This window comes from Cavia porcellus, unplaced genomic scaffold, assembly GCF_034190915.1.
Source record: "Cavia porcellus strain 051 isolate PalLab524CR breed Dunkin Hartley unplaced genomic scaffold, mCavPor4.1 scaffold_27, whole genome shotgun sequence".
In the NCBI taxonomy this organism is placed as follows: Eukaryota; Metazoa; Chordata; class Mammalia; order Rodentia; family Caviidae; genus Cavia; species Cavia porcellus.
The window spans coordinates 10267621-10283980 of record NW_026947510.1 but is presented as its reverse complement, the minus strand read 5'-3'; the positions used below and the strand labels follow the sequence as shown (position 1 = coordinate 10283980).

The 16360-nt window shown below is 37.7% G+C and overlaps 1 protein-coding gene across 2 annotated transcripts in view; it reads left to right on the top strand.

Moving 5' to 3' along the window:
- The window catches only part of Cubn (cubilin), a 254814-nt gene that overhangs the window by 163271 nt on the left and 75183 nt on the right, over window positions 1-16360 (top strand). For both annotated transcript variants that reach the window (XM_063237874.1, XM_063237875.1), the window contains 3 exons: window positions 4096-4242; window positions 6398-6588; window positions 6745-6928. In XM_063237874.1, coding sequence (XP_063093944.1) covers window positions 4096-4242; window positions 6398-6588; window positions 6745-6928 — 522 coding nt within the window. The remainder of the gene's footprint in view (window positions 1-4095; window positions 4243-6397; window positions 6589-6744; window positions 6929-16360) is intronic.

Here is a 16360-nt window from a genome sequence, read left to right as displayed (position 1 = left end):
GGGGTAAATATTGACATTTGGTATCCATGAACTTCAGAACCCAGTGAAAAAGTTCTTTATAATTGCAATGTGTTCCTTTCTTCTTGTTCCTTGATTCTGTGGGTGGAAGAGGTAATCCAAAGGGGTAATGTTTCCCCACATTCTCCTTGTACGCAGGTGTGGTGTTGTGATCCAGTGACTCAGGGAACTGGACAGTGCTACCCTGCAGCATGTACAAAACTGTGCTTCACAGTTTCCATGTGCTGGAATAAGGAGAGCTGTGTCTTCCATGTCTGCAGATCCTTACTAAAAGATGTATTTACAATTGGCCCATAGTTTATTAACATACAAAGTCTTCCGTTCTTAAGCCCCCTCATCTCTGGATTGGTTAAGATGCTTTATTTTCCATCATATAGAGGTTGGGTACTAAGTAAAGTCTCATAGAAATATAGTGGAAAGGAGAGACACTAACTTTTGCTCTTTTTCTGCCACCAATCAAGTGTCAGCACATTAATCATCCCAGGACTATTGTGTTTCTGATATTAAGACATTCTTATGGATAATTATGTAATGAAATGAACATGTCCTTGCATATATATTCAGAGTGTTCAAAACCCAGTAGACTCTTCGGAAATTGTCCTTAGTAGATAATTATATCAATGAAGTAAGAACTGTGATCAAAAAATAAGGTGAACAGTATAGTAAACATTATGATAAAAGACACATTGTCCTAATATCTTCCTCACTTTAAATGTACTTGTTCCATATATCTCCCACTTGCTGAAGTAATTCTGGAAGTCTTCTTTTGTGAGTGTTTTCAGTTGTGCTGCTATGGCTGTTTGAATGTCTGAATCATTTCAAAATGTTTCATGGTCGTTTTGACACTGGGGAAGAGCCAGAAGTTCCATGGTACAGTGCCAGATTAAATGAATGAGGTGAACATGGACACACCTTAATGTTTTTACAAGACTGTCTTTCCCTTGGATATATATACATATTTTTTTGATCATACATATCTTGTAAAGACACCGACAAAAGAACACTTACAGAACTGCTTCAGAAAGCAGCAAGAACCAAAGGATTAGTGTGTTCCAAGAGAGGGGGAGTATTTTTAGGCCAATTGTCCTTTACTTTAATACATTTTTAATGTACATTTTCACTATATTTTGATCACTCTTTATAAATTATGAATGTTCTTAGAAAAACATATTCTATTGAGCTGCTTTTTATTTCATCAGAAAACTTTTCTTGAAAGCATAGACTTTAGAGAGCATTCCCTGTCTTCTGTGACCGTGCAGAAGTCAATAAATGGCTAAAAGCCTGTTTTATTGTCTGTGAACAACAAAGATTCCCACCACATAGCCTCTGTGAGTGGCAGAGAAAGCAGTTAGTGCCAAGTCATGTAGCAGAGGTCTTAAGTGTTTTGCAGATGCAAAATTTGGAATAGCTTAGTTTTCAAATTACATACACAATGCTAAGAAATGTATTATGAGTGTCTTTGCTTACTCAGACATAAAATGAAAGAGCTCAACAAGTTGATATCTATATCAAAATAACAAGGAATATTTTAGATTGATTGTGTTATCTATTCTTTTTATTCACAAATGTAAGTAGAATCCAATAGGTTAATTCATTCATATATTCTTATTTACTCATTCAAAAAATAGCTATCAGGTGCCTGCTATGTATCAATTGGTGGGTATGTTGTTCATTTACCTAGTATAGTCTTAAGCTCCAATTATTCTTTTTCCAGTGAGTTAATTTTTGCTTCCGAGAAGCAAGGGTGTATAACATTCTGAAGCAGATCCTAAAGCCAATTGACCACAGGCAATGACGATTCTAAGTCCTATGCGCAACTGACTAATCTTCACAGACCCCTTGCCTTTGGTTGTAGAGGGACTCTGAATATTCCTGTGCCCCAGAGAAGGTCCTGCACCACTCTGGCCAAAAGTCAGTCACTCTTCCACCTTCTCATTTATTTTACAGAATTAAGTTTTAAAACTGAGTCAGTATCTTCCCAACCAGTCATCTACAAATGCTGCATACCAAAGATTCCTCAAACTGAGATTCCATGAAACTACAGGGGACCCAGAAAAAGCTTTTTTTAAAAAAAGATTCAGTGTTTTTATCTATAAAATGGGAATGATAACATCTATCTGATAGTGTTTTTATGATAACAAAAAACCACAGATTATGTATAAAGCACTTGAATTGGAAGTGACAATAAATAAATGTCAGCCTTTTATGATCTTAGTGCCAGAGTTTCCATGTCTCTAAAATGAACAAGGTGAGCCAGAGACTCACCAAATAACCCTTTATTTAGCTTCGAGCTTCATATCCGTTACCCTTCTCTTTAAAGATCATTGCTTCTGCACTTTATACATTAAGAATCTGAAGGTCCTAGAAATATCCCAACATTCAGTATGAAGACAGGAGAGTGAGAAACAAACAATCTTGAAGTTACTGGGATACCTACCAACTAATCAACTTACTAATCAACAAGTAATTATTTAGAGACAAAGCATTGATTCACCAGCCAGTCTAGAGGGAAGTTTGGAAAATAAAGTCAAATAGATCCAGTCCAGTCCAATATCACTAAAGGATAAAATATATACTTGTGAAATAATGATATATAAAAAAAAAAAAAAAAAAAAAAACTTCAGCTGTGCATGGTGGTAAACTGCCAGCCCAGCACTCTGGAAGTTTGAGGTAAAGGATGACACGTTTGAGTACAGCTTGGACAGTCAGCAGCTTAGTCAATTCCTTTCCTAAAAAGGATAGTAAAAGACTGGGGATGTATCTTACTGCAAAGGTTTGTGGCTCAAACTTTAGCACCTCAAAACAACAACGACAAACTTAGAAGTTTCATAATACAAACTATTAGAAAATACATCAAAAAATAAAATTGGCCAAAATGTGCAGCAAAATAACATAAGAAAGATAAGAACTTCAAAAAGAGTTTGAACTTGAATGACTTAAATTGTAAAAATGAAACTCAAAATTTCTCAGAGTTGAGAAATCCTCCAAAGAATGTCTCTGCATGCATCTTGAAAATATTTGTATTTAGAACTGTGCTATTACATTTATAATTACAGAAATAGAAAATAACTTGTTTTCTAAAGATAAAATGAATTTTAAGTAGTAGTTTATGTTTTTAAAAAAGAGCCTTTTGTTGACTATGTAAAAAGACAAATTTCTTCATTTCTAAAATTCTGGTTTTCTTTTTTATAAGTTGAAATTTATTAATTTTAGGCTTTATAGAAAATAATATATTTTATCAGCCAAGGAATACAAATTCAACATAATTCTGTTTGCTACATTCCAGTCCTGGCAGGGACAGTGGTTTTGGTGGAAACACGTACAAAGCAAGTGGGAAGAAGAAAGTCCATGGGGTGACCTGGTTCTCCTGCGTGTCTCTTTCCAGAGGACACATTTCCTGGAACTCTTGTTCCTCCTCCTTCCCAAAAGTTGTTCCTTTTATGATACAACAAACAAATTACAAAGTGGGAGGGAGAGAGAGACAGAGAGAAAGACAGAGATACAGAGACAGAGACAGAGAGACAGAGGAGAGAAGAGGAGAGGAGAGGAGAGGAGAGGAGAGGAGAGTTCTTAAAATTCTCAGTGAGCTAGAGAAAGGCCCACATAACAATTAGGAACCTTTAGGTCAATGGCCTCCTACTGTAGTATAGGAGCTGAGTGTTACAATCCACTTGATTTCTTTCCTGCAGATACTTAGCCTTCAGCAATCAGAGTAGCCAAGGTCATAGTCTCTAATTAGTACATGTAAACAGGAGGCCTTGATCACTTCCCAGTCTCCTGAACTTCGACTTTGAGATTTCAAGCCAGGAAGAACTGGCAGCCAGTTTTTAGAAAGACCTTGGGAACTATCCAAGAGGTCTTTATCAAAAAGGGTAGAGTGTGGGCCTCCTGGCCACATGGCAAGCTGGAGCCAGCTGGAGGCACCCTTGTGTGTCCATTGTGGGAATTCCTTTGTCTCCTAGTAGCTCCAATGTCCTGAAAAAAATGTGTGTGCTACTTTGGCTGGGTTGCCAGTGATGGTGGGTAGATTCTTAAGACACTGCATTTTCATGTTGATATTTCCTTTCTTGGTCACAGGAGACAATAACCTGGCCCCAGAGCTAGCAGTTCTCTGTGGAAGACAGATCCCTGGGCCCATCCGGTCTACTGGAGAGTACATGTTCATCCACTTCTCCTCTGATTCCAGCGTCGTCAGGGGAGGCTTCAATGCATCCTTTCACAAGAGTAATGTGCTCAGACAAATTTCCTCCCCTCGTTCCCTCCCCTGCTCCTCTCCCCATCTCTCTGCTCTCTTTCCTCTGTCTCCTCCCCTTTCTTGTCTCTTTTATTACTCCCCCATACACCCTGCTCATTTTTCTGTGCCAGGCCGTAGGTTGTAAGCCACAGGGCACAGGTCTCTGCCCCTTCTGGATGCCCATTCTGGGTCAGGTACTGAGTCCTCATACAAAGCACTGTGATTAAGATGTACAGACTGCCTCTTACCTTCAAGTGTCTGAATGTCATTCCCAAGAAGATGTGCTTGTGGTAAGCACAAGAACAATTTACCCATCCTAAGCTGAGGGCTGGAACTAGAAGACAGGATATATTCATTCATAATGCATCAAAGGAACAATAAGTCAGTTATTCTTCAATACAAGAAATAACCAGTACACACATTATGTAAGAAATCTTCACAAATGCCTTAGTTGAGATCATCCATACGAGGACCCCATCCATGTAGTAAAAGTTTCTTGCTCTTCAAACATGAATTGGTTGAGTCAGAGAATGTGTGCAGCGTGTGGGGTTGATCACATGTAGCTCGTTGGGGCTTTCAAAACTTGACAACATGTGAGGGCTATTAAGTTTAAATCTAAACTAGACTGATACAGTCTATCAAATATCAAAAAACTTTCATGTATGAAAAACATAATTTTAAAGTAGCTTCTCATAATATTAAAAATAGATCTCATAATTTTTACTGTTATATATGACTTTTGTAAATTATGGAGCAATTGAAGAAAAATTATCTTCTTGCAACTCAAGGAAAGCAGGATATATAGTGGATTAAATGGTTTTGGAATTAGATCTACAAAACATTTCCACCTTTGCAACTTAGCTAGTTATATGAGCTTTCCTGTCTCACCAACTGGTGAGCTGCCTAGTCCCTGACAGCTCACAGGTTAATGCCACTGTCTCCATCCTCTTTCCCGTGTTCCCAACCACTCTAGTTCCTCTCTCACATGTATGTATGTACATGTGTCAGCTCTTTTCATGTGTAGCATACATATAACATATACATACATTGTAGTGATGGAGCCACTGTGAAAATGTGTTTATATATGTATGTGTATGTTGTATGAATATATACAAGTTCAAAGTTCTATGTCTACAAAGTATTTCAGACTTACCATGTGAAGACTGAACTCTTGATTCCTACTTTCCCTCCCCGACCCCATACTTGCCCATCCCATATTCCCCACAATCTTAGTAAATGGAAAGTACATTCTTCTACTTATTGAAGCTAAATATCTTGATGTCTTTCTTGATTCTTCTCTTTTTCTCAAACTCTCTGTACTAACCATCCACAAATTTCAATTCACAATGCACCTAGGTTCCAACTGCTTTTCTGCATATTTTTGTTACTATCCTTGTCTCTGCCTCTATCCTTACTGTATCTTGTGCTTCTACTTTTCCCTGACTCATGTCCTGTATAGTTGAAACACTGTGCACAGTGAATATCTTACTATTTAAATCAGATGATACCACTCTGAGGCTCACAGCCTCGCTACCTTCCCCTGCTTACTCTAAATAAGTCCTCCGCTTCCTGCATGAGCTACTCATGCTACCTTTTGGATCTCCCGTCCTGTCTCAGCTGTGCTGGCTTTCATGATGAACCTCTTCACGTGTCAGGTCTTTACACTGCTTTCTGCACTCAGATGGTCTTCTCCCACAAGGCCACTGAGCAGTTTTTCATTTCCCTCCAACATCTTCTAGATGTTGTGCAAGTATCTGACCTTTCCTAACCTCATCAGAAAATGCAATACTATTTTCTTTATAGCTTTCATTTTCTATATAGGATGTATCACTATCTAACATTTGATATCTGTTTGTTATATGTTTTCTTCATCTATAAAATAACATTTATGAAAATAATTTTATATTGCTTACCTCTGTCTCTGAGATCTTATATTGCTTACCTCTGTATCTTGAGGACCCAACTGTATGTGTTCATTCAGTGACTATTCTGTTAATCATTTCCTACACTTTGATTCCAGTTAGTCTCAAACCTCATTTGTATTGCATAAACTTCACAAATCTCCAACAACATCCCCCAAGAAAAACATAAAAACCCATTTTTCAGTGTCATTTAAATAACCTGTCTGTCTGGCTTCTTGGGAAGGCTGTGGTGGATATCTTCATGCGAACAGAGGAATTATCATGTCCCCCAAGTACCCAGCAAACTACCCGCCCAACCTCAACTGCTCCTGGCATGTCCTGGTCCAGCCTGGATTGACCATCGCAGTCCACTTTGAACAGCCCTTCCAGATTCCAAATGGAGATTTGTTTTGCAACCGTGGGGATTATTTGGTGGTAGGTTTTATTTGCTACCATCTCTAGTAGTATCTCTGCCCTTCATCTAGATAATAAATGATAATTTTTCTGTCTTGAGTCATAAACTGATAAAACTTTTTCACTCCCTTTTTCACAATATAAAGGAGTTTACACAAGGTTATCGTGTCTTTTCAGCTAAAAAATGGACCAGATATCTATTCTCCACCTTTGCGAACCCAAGGAGGAAATGCTCGTTTGTGTGGAGGTCATGCCTCATCAACTCTGTTCACCTCAGATAATCAAATGTTTGTTCAGTTTATTTCTGATAATAATAATGAAGGGCAAGGATTTAAGATCAAATATGAAGCAAAGAGTTTAGGTAAGTATTTCTGCTGGGAATTATATTTGCACTTTCTCTGTAATTATTTGACTTTCCTTGATTAAATGAATTTGAGAAAAAACAAGAATTTTCCTTTTCTAAACTAGAAATAATAGCATTAAGAATAGCAACTTAGCTGAATGTGGTGGTGCACACCTGTTATCCTAGCCCTTGGGAGGTTGAGGTAGGAGGATTGCCACAAGTTGGAGAGCTATCTAGTGATTTCAAGGCTAGCCTGGATCACATAGTGAGCCCCTATCTCAAAAAGAAAAACAAAGCAAAACAAAAAGAAATACATCTGATTATGAAGCATTTACTCTGTAATTAATATATTAAATATCTCAATGTGGTTACTTTTTAAGGAAAATATCATTATTTCCACTTTCCAGGTCAGTAAAATAAAAATTTAGACTTTTCCAAGTTGACATTTTCTATTAATGATCAATGTGAAATTCATCATGTATATAAACTAAACTGACTTTATTGTGATGCCTGACATTCCTTAGAGTTTTCCACTATAAAACATCTGTTATTTAAACCTAGTTACAGAAACACTGTAAGGCTGATTGCCTTATTTTATATTCATTGGCATGCTTCCTTTTAAGTGAACCCAAATCCTCTGATTCTGTTATTACTCATTTAATTATTCTGTATTACAACAGCAATCCTTATTTACTTAATTATATTTAATTATAATTCTATTTAACTCTCTGCTAATTATTGATTTTTGTGACATTTTCTTTTTAATAAGGTTTAATTGAATAAATGAATACATATAGCTTCACAAACATAGAGTGATGTTGGTGGTAAGCAAAACAATAATATATCTTTGTTTGCCTTCCCTACACTGCTAATGTAGATTTAGGTTGATTTTATGACTTTAATTATTGAATATATTTAAAAATATTTGTTAATTGCAGTGAAACTGCACATTTTATTATACATTTTCCTAAATATGAGAATTTAAAGTGTTAGCATTATCTCTTCATTTTGGAAAAGGAAAAAAAGGAACAAAGCTTCCATCAACTATCACACACACACACACACCCATGCACAAAAACATCTAATAGCTTAAGAAGAGTCAAAGGTGACAAGTGATGTACTTCTGTCATCTCTCAGCGCTGGCACACAGTGGGGGCTTAGCAATCATGTGGACACCAGCATCATTGCTCAGCTCTGCCGGCTTCTCTCCCTTCCCCAGCTCCATGCATGCTCAGCTTGGTGGCTGAGTCGCAAATGGGCTGGATTTCACCTGGAACGGAGGAACTGTCAGAGTAACTACATTGGGTCTAGTAAGTAGATGTCAGCTCACCCTACAAAACTCTACTTTTCCATTTTTGGTCATGACAGACTTATTTAACATTTAATACTAATTCAGATACACTAAGAGTTTATTTGATACACTGCTTTTTCTGTTCCTTTGTATACCCTCTATATATGGTATGATCATTAATTTCTCCCATTTTTTCCAAGCTTATGCCTGCTTTTAATATTACATTTAAATGAATGTATTTTGGTTTCAAAACCTATCATTGCACAACTCCAAATACTTAATCACTCATCTTTTATCCTGTTTAGCAATCAAATCATTTTCCTTAACCATGGCCAGCATTTATCTTCCTTATCTCTATTTCTATGCCTGTTTCTCAGACTACCACATGTTCTTGTGTGAATAATTTTAGCATCATATTCATCTGGTTTTATATCATCTTTCTCCAGAGAAGTGTTTTCACTATGGTTGATTGAGACTTTATGATCTTGTGCTTTTATTCTTACCTGATTAATTGATTTTTTAATTAATCTATCAACCACACATTTAAAAGCCAGGCATGATGGTGCATGTTTTTAAATGCCAGCACTCTAGGAGGCTGAGGTAAGAGAATCACAAGTTTTACCCCAGTGTGAGCAACATAGTAACTTAGCAAGACTCAAAATAAAAAATAGAAAAAGGACTGGGGGTGTAACTCAGTGGGAAGGCCTTGGGTTCAACCTCCAATACTGCCAAAAGTTTTTAGAAAGTGCTTTATACTGTGCAAACTTCAAACTACCTTGTTTTGTTGAGGTGTTCAATGCAGTGAGGAGACAGATAAGCAAAGGGAAGACTACATGGTATGATGTGTCCTCGATGGAGGAATGCATCAGGGTACATTAAGAATTAGGTTTCTAGCTCACCTTGCTGTTTACAGTGGCCACGAATGGCTGCCCTGCCCTCCCATGCTGCCTCAGAGCCAATTGAGTATGGACTGAAACTCTGAGAACTATATATTTTCTTCCTCGGTCCTGGACAGATTGAGAGTATAAGAAATTATAAAAATTTAAATTTAATAGAAATGGAAAGATTATTCCAATGTATTATAAAACTAGGTTCACCAACAGGTATAAAACTTTCAAGAAATATACTACTGGTCGGATCGGAGAACATGGCGGACAGACAGCAGCAGCTACTGAAGGCTCTCTGAAAGCCTCAGCTCAGAGGCCAGGAATGATGCGGACTAAGGAGATACGAACCAGTAGAGATGTGCTCTGCTGACTCAGGAACGAACTGGGCTGAGAGAATCCAACTTAGAATGCGGTCCTGGCGCTAAAATAGGAACAGAGAAGTCTCGGTGTGGAGGCTCGACCGCACGCCATTGGAAACCGCGATTTGGGTTTCCCGCCGCCCGGCGGCTGGCTGCCTCCACAGCGGCTCGGCAAGGAGAGACGCGCCGAGCTCTGGGAACGGGAGTCTGCGAACGGAGTCGGAAACAGGACGGACAAGGAGGAAAACTGACTGGTGGCGAGGTGAACTAGAAACTGACTCCCTACCACAGTTTGACTCCAGCGGAGGTTTTTCTGGGCTCGGGCAGTCCTGTAAGAGCAGGGCGCAGTGGCAACTCCAGCCGCACATTCCCCTCTCGGACGGGATTGGTGAAAGGTGCCTGGCCTGAGTGACGCTGCTGGCGGACTCCCTAGGCTGGCCTAACCCAGATCCCAGAGCCTGATGGTGGCCCGGAGGAGCGACCAACTCCCGTGTAGGCTGCCTCCTCCGCAACTCCCTGGGGTGCAGCGGTGGGCGGGAACAACTAGCCAGCGCAATTTGATCAGGCTGTGGCTGACAGGCAGGGAAGCTGGGCCTCCTATGTAAGATTGCATTTTATAAGGAACAGAAAATATGGGGAAGGGAAGCAACAAAAAAGGCTCCTCGGCCCCCAATCCTGAGAATCAGGCAATAGTGGACACCGCACCAATATACATTAAGCGCCATCTAGAGAGCCTCATAGACCAATTCAGGAATGAAGTTATCAATGACCTGAAGCTAGAAGTATGCAGAATAGTTAGAGAAATGCTAAGCACCACCCAGGAAAAAGCAGATGGTGGAATGGAAGAACAGAAAAAGAGGGGAGAATTGCTTGATGGAGAAAACAGAGAAAGCATTGAGTATGTGGAGCAGGTTCAAAGGGACTATCAAGAAATTAAGAAGTCTATCCAAGACTGGCATAACAGCTTGAAAGAAACTAAGGACAGACTATCTGAATTGGAGGGCAGACTTGAAACATGGGAGAATAAAATGAAAAACTTCTTAAAAATAACAAAGAAACACACAGCAATAATACAAAGACAAGAAGATGATAAGAGGAGCCATAACTTAAGGATTAAGAACATAAAAGAAGAAGTAGGGACACAAACAAGTGAACTACAAAAGCTACTCACAGAAATAATCCAGGAGAATTTTCCTAATTTAGCAAAAGGTAAAGATACTCAGATGTATGAGGCATACAGGACCCCAGCTACCTACAACCCTAACAGAGAAACACCCAGGCATATAATAATAAAAATTCCAGAAATTCAATACAAGAACAGAATATTAAAAGCTGTAAGAGACAAGAAACAGATCACTTACAAGGGAATACCCATCAAAATTACAGCAGATTTCTCTTCACAAACCATCAAATCACGAAGAGCATGGGGAGAAATAATTCAAGCTTTGAAAGATAATAATCTCCAGCCAAGATTGAGATATCCTGCACAACTGTCCCTGGAAATTGATGGAAAAACGAGGTGCTTCCAGGATAAAGAGGAACTGGGGGAATTTGCAACCACCAATTCAACCCTACAGAAAGTATTGCAGGATATTCTAAAAAAAGAAAAATACAAAGAACCCAGAAATGGTGGCGGGGAGGCCACAATGAATGGAGCAGAGAACAAAATGAAGAAGACAAACTGACAGCTACTGACAGAAAAAGAGCTCAACAGAAATAAGACAGAAGATTGGATGATAGGAACAGCTTTTTTTGGAGAAAATGACATCTTAATAGGTAATGCTGATTTAGTACCATCTTGTTTTGAAGTCTCATCTAGCTTTTGTTCTTCTGTCTCCAACGGTCTAAACAGGTTGTATCTTATTGGATTTTGTTATGTACGATAGTATAAGCAAAAACCTTTTAAAGACAAGGAGATTATACAGAGACCTTTGTTCATTTTCTGTTAGTTGATTCTAAATACTCTATAATGCTGTCATTCTCTTAAATGGTTTTGCATTGTTTTGATATACTTAATGCTACAGTATATGAAGTTGTACTCAAGGACTTCAGGGAGGGAGTCAATATGGTAACTATTTTTGGGTCAGGATTATCTGGTGGTGAAACACTATTATGCTTAAAGGGTTATGTTTTGATCTGCCCTGTTTCGCTGTTATGCTCTCTTTTTTCTCAATCTCCACTCCATTATTTACTTTTTTATTTTTATCCATTTAATTAAAGGGAAAAATATAGCAGGATATAATATAGTAACCCACTTTGACTTTCTATTATCTCGATTTGAAGCCCTGTATTACTCTCACCATCTTGTTTTTGACTGAGGTTCCTCTATTCTGTTTTGCTGGATAGTATCAGGTTCGAAAGTTTAGGCATCAGCTAAGAAGATAATGAGATTCATTATAACGCCCATTCTCGTTGACTTTTATCTACTTTTGAAGACCTACAATATCTCCAATGTTTTGGTTTTGTCGGTTTTATTCTTTACGGTTTTGTTCAATTGTATTACAACTAATGATATAGGCAATTCTATTAGAAATAGCGGGAGGCATTATGGTAACCATTGTTGATCACCTTGTATTATTTTATATTATCTATTGTGTCCACCCTTTTGACTTGACCGATTCTGTTCTGTTATGTCACATTTGGTTTTACTCTCTTCCAAAAAAGCAATAAGAACCGTGGGAGCAACGAAACCCAAAATGTGTAATAGTCACGGTACAAAAGAGAGGAAAAGAAAGTGCTCTAAACTATATAACTGCATGTATATTTAAATGTATAAGATAGAAAATGATATCACAGAGTTTTATTGGATCATTGAACAGAACTGTTTGCAGTATAATTGTTGGAATGTCCACTCTACAAGCTTTAATTTTGTGACTTGAACAATTATTTCTAAGATGGCAATATGTAATCCATTAACTAGTGATTTCCTACTGCGCATTTTTTTCTTCTGTAAATCTGTATAACTTGTACCCCTTCACTGTTTTTTTTTCTTTCTTTTCTTTTCTCCTTAAATAAAAAAAAAAAGAAATATACTACTGAATTCCATATAAGGCGGGGGATAATTGAAATTCTTAATCACAAATAGTGATAATACCTTTTCAAAGGATAGTGTTAAGAATGAGTTATTATCAAGTAATGATTATGCTGTATGGCACATACCACTTTGGGATATTATGATTCAAATACTCATATTTGTATGATTACACTATAGTTAAAGAGGTTTTATTCAAAATGTGTATTCGCATGTCCCCACAAGCCTACCATTGCAATTGGGACCAGTAGTCAGCACAGGCCATGAGAAAAAGCCAGCCACACTCCCTATGTGCCTGCTACCATCAATAGAGTCATGATGTAATGTGCATATTTGGAGAAGCCTTCCCTGCATCCCACCATCTCCCTGGGAACCTAGGCAGGAGAAACCCAGGTGCCTGGCCCAATCCCCTGTACCACAGATGGGTAGCCAAGATAGGAATAACCTGGAACCCCACAATCAGCTTCTCTACAGGAAGCCAGGAAAATTTCAAGATGAAACATTGAAAAGCAATCTCAGACCTCCAGCCCACACAGAACAATTCTGGCAGACACAGACATGGAATAAATTGAAAGGTGCACACCTGAAATTTCTAAAAGGATAGCAACTGAAGTAAAGAAGCAATTTCATGAAGCTGTAAACGTCATCAGATCAAAAATAATGTCTCAGGTACAAGAAGAAATCACAAACATAATGAAAGAATTGCTGAGCTTATCTACAAAAGACATAGATAAAAAAGAGGAGAATAGGAAAATGATGAAAAACTTGAATGAACAATAGAGGAAAGAATTACAATCCATGAAACAGATTCGAAGAGATACCCAAGAAATTAAAAACTCCATTGAAATCTGGAAAAACTGCTTGAAAGAAACTGAAGCTAGACTTACAGGCCTTGAAGACAGGATTGAGACTAGTGATCATGAAAGGAAAGATCTCTTAAAAATAACAAGGAACTAGGAGATAACAATTCAGTGGTTGAAAGACAAAGCAAAGAAAAATAATGTAAGACTGATAGGTGTGTAGAAGTAGTAGCAAAAACCTTCTCAAGCATGGGAAAAGGACCTGACATACTGATAAGTGAGGCATATAGAATTCCAGCTAGCCATAACCAAAATAAAGCTACACCCAGACATAGAATAATCAAGATTCCAGAAATTCAGCATAGAATGGAATATTAAAGGCTGTTAGAGAAAAGAAGCAGATCACGTATAAAGGAAGCCCGTCATTATCACAGCAGACTTCTCAACACAAACCATTTAATCAAGAAGACCTTGGAATAAAGTGTTTCAGCTCCTGAGGGAAAATAATTTCCAATCCATATTGATGTACTCTGCAAAACTTTCAAAATTAATGTAGAAATAAGATACTTCCATGATTAAAAAAAAAAAACCTGAAGGAATTCATGACCACCAAACCAACCCTTCAAAGAGTTCTGAAAGATATTCTAAACAGAGAGAAAAATGATAGTTTTCAGGAACAGCAGCAGAGGAGGATTGCTGGCAGGACAGACAACTGAGTGGAGGGGGAAAGTGGGGCCAATGGCAGGCGAATACTATGGCAGAGATAAACCAGTGAATGTTGGTTATGAGCATCAATGTAGATGGCCTCAATTCACCAATAAAAAGAAATGAGCGGAGTGGATTTTGGGAGACAGGATTCGACAATATTCTGTATACAAGATACACATTTGACTTGAAAGGAGATTCATAAACTGAATGACAGAGAAGAGAAGACAATGCTCCATGTGATGAAGACCCAGAAAAAAGTAGGGTAGCCTGGCCATCAACAGCAGAATGGATAAGAAAGATACGGTATTTTTATGCAGTGCAAAGTTACTCAGCTGTAAAGGAGGATAATCCCAAGTCTCTTATAGGTAAATAGATGCAACTTAAGATCATGCTTCTCAGTGAGGTGGTTCAGACTCACATGGATGAACAGTGTTGCATACTTCAGTATAAAAAACTTAAGGAGTTAATGGGATCCAAAATGTACAATATAGGGCTAGGGATATAACTCAGTGGCACAGTGCCTGCCTGGGAAGCACAAGGTTGTGAATTCATTTCCCAGTACCAAAGGAAAAAAATTCCAAACCAAAATGTACAATAGATACTATAAAAGTGAAAGGGGAAGGCACAATTAAAAAGGGAGTATGGTAGCCATTTTTAATTTCCTGTTATCCTGTTTTGAAATCACATGTTGTTTTCATTGTTTTGTTTTGGTTGATTCTACTATGTCTGATTGTATGGGCAGCTATTTGACAATAACAAGATATATAATGGTAGACACTTTTGATTTTCTATTATATCATTTTGAAGTCCTGTACCACTTTCATTATTTTCTTTTGATTGATTTTATTCTGTTTGGTTTTAATTTTACTATGTTTGATGGTGTGGGCAGCTATTGTGAAGATAACAAGACATATTATGATAGCCATGATTGATTTCCTATTATCTTGTCTAGAGTCCTATGTTGCTTTCATTGTTTTGTTTTGATTGGCTTTATTCTGTTTCATTTCATTTGGTTTTATTCACTTTAAAATAAAATATTTTTAAAGTGAAAAAAATTAGGTTTCCACGTAGAACCATCTAGTGAAGAGATCAGAAAAGTCTCTCAGAAAAGCCTTTGTTCATCTGTCCCAGATGAACAGTGATTTGCCAATTAGTGAAGAAAGTATGTGACAATATAGAAAATCTTGTTACAAGATAGAATACATTCACAATTTTGAAAGAACCTACTGCTACTGGAAAATATAATCAAAAAGAGTTAAATACTGTGATGAGGCAGGCAGAAATCATTGTGCTAGGAGCCATGAGTAGCACTCTACAGAGAAAGGATATTAACCGGAAGATTATGGGAAGCCGTTGAATGATTTTAATCCAAATCAAGTCTGTCATGATCAGATAAGAGGATCAGTGTGGCTGTATCCCTGTGGGAAAGTCTAAAAAGAGAGACCTGATGAAACAGTAATTCAGTGAAGCTATTATTAGGTCCTGAACCAAAGTAATGGCCATAAGAAGGTAGAAGAGAAAGCATATTTCAAGATTATTAATACATAATTGAGTAGATCTGGTTGTCACATTATGTTTAAGGGGAGAGAAGGAATGGAAAAAAACATAAATAAATCTAAGTGCTAGATTTCTGGACATTTGTCCATGAACATTTATCCAGAATTTTCCATGTGCTATACACTGAATTAGATCCCAGGGATAAAGTAGCAAACAAACAAAATTCATCTTTATGAAGATTAATTTTAGTATTAAGGCACAAATAATGAGAAGTAAAATGCATAATATGTAATAAGGTGAAAGTTATTAAGGGGAAAAATAAGATGGTGAGGAGCACCAGCAGAGGAGGCAATATATTATCACTTACTCATGTATGAGTCCTAGATGACCAGACAAGACCCATTGTCAGACATGTTCAGTTTGAAATCTCTGAATTATGTCCAGTGCAAAGTCTGGTATCTGCTGGAACATGAATCTGGAGGTCAGAAGAGGAGCCTAGACCAAATCTATAGATAGAGGAATCATCAACAGCCTGGTTGTAGTGTTAAGTCAGGAGTATACATGACATCTGTGAAGGTGTTATTAAGAATGAGATGAGAAATCTGTGGAAAGATTCCTAGGACTCTTCAACAATGTCAGGAAAGCCCAAGCGCCACAGGAGGAGAACAGCTTCATGTCCAAGAAGCTAAGGGATGCAAATGAAAAGAAAGAAGATATGGTCAACCAAGATATGTGCCATGAATTTAAAATGAAGATTGGTAAAATGATCCAAGTGTATATAAGTTGGAGGCTATTGAAGGCCTGAAGAAGTGTGCTTGAGAGACTTGAATAATATAGAATGAGAAGTGGGGACAATAGCAGCATAGAAGAGAAATTA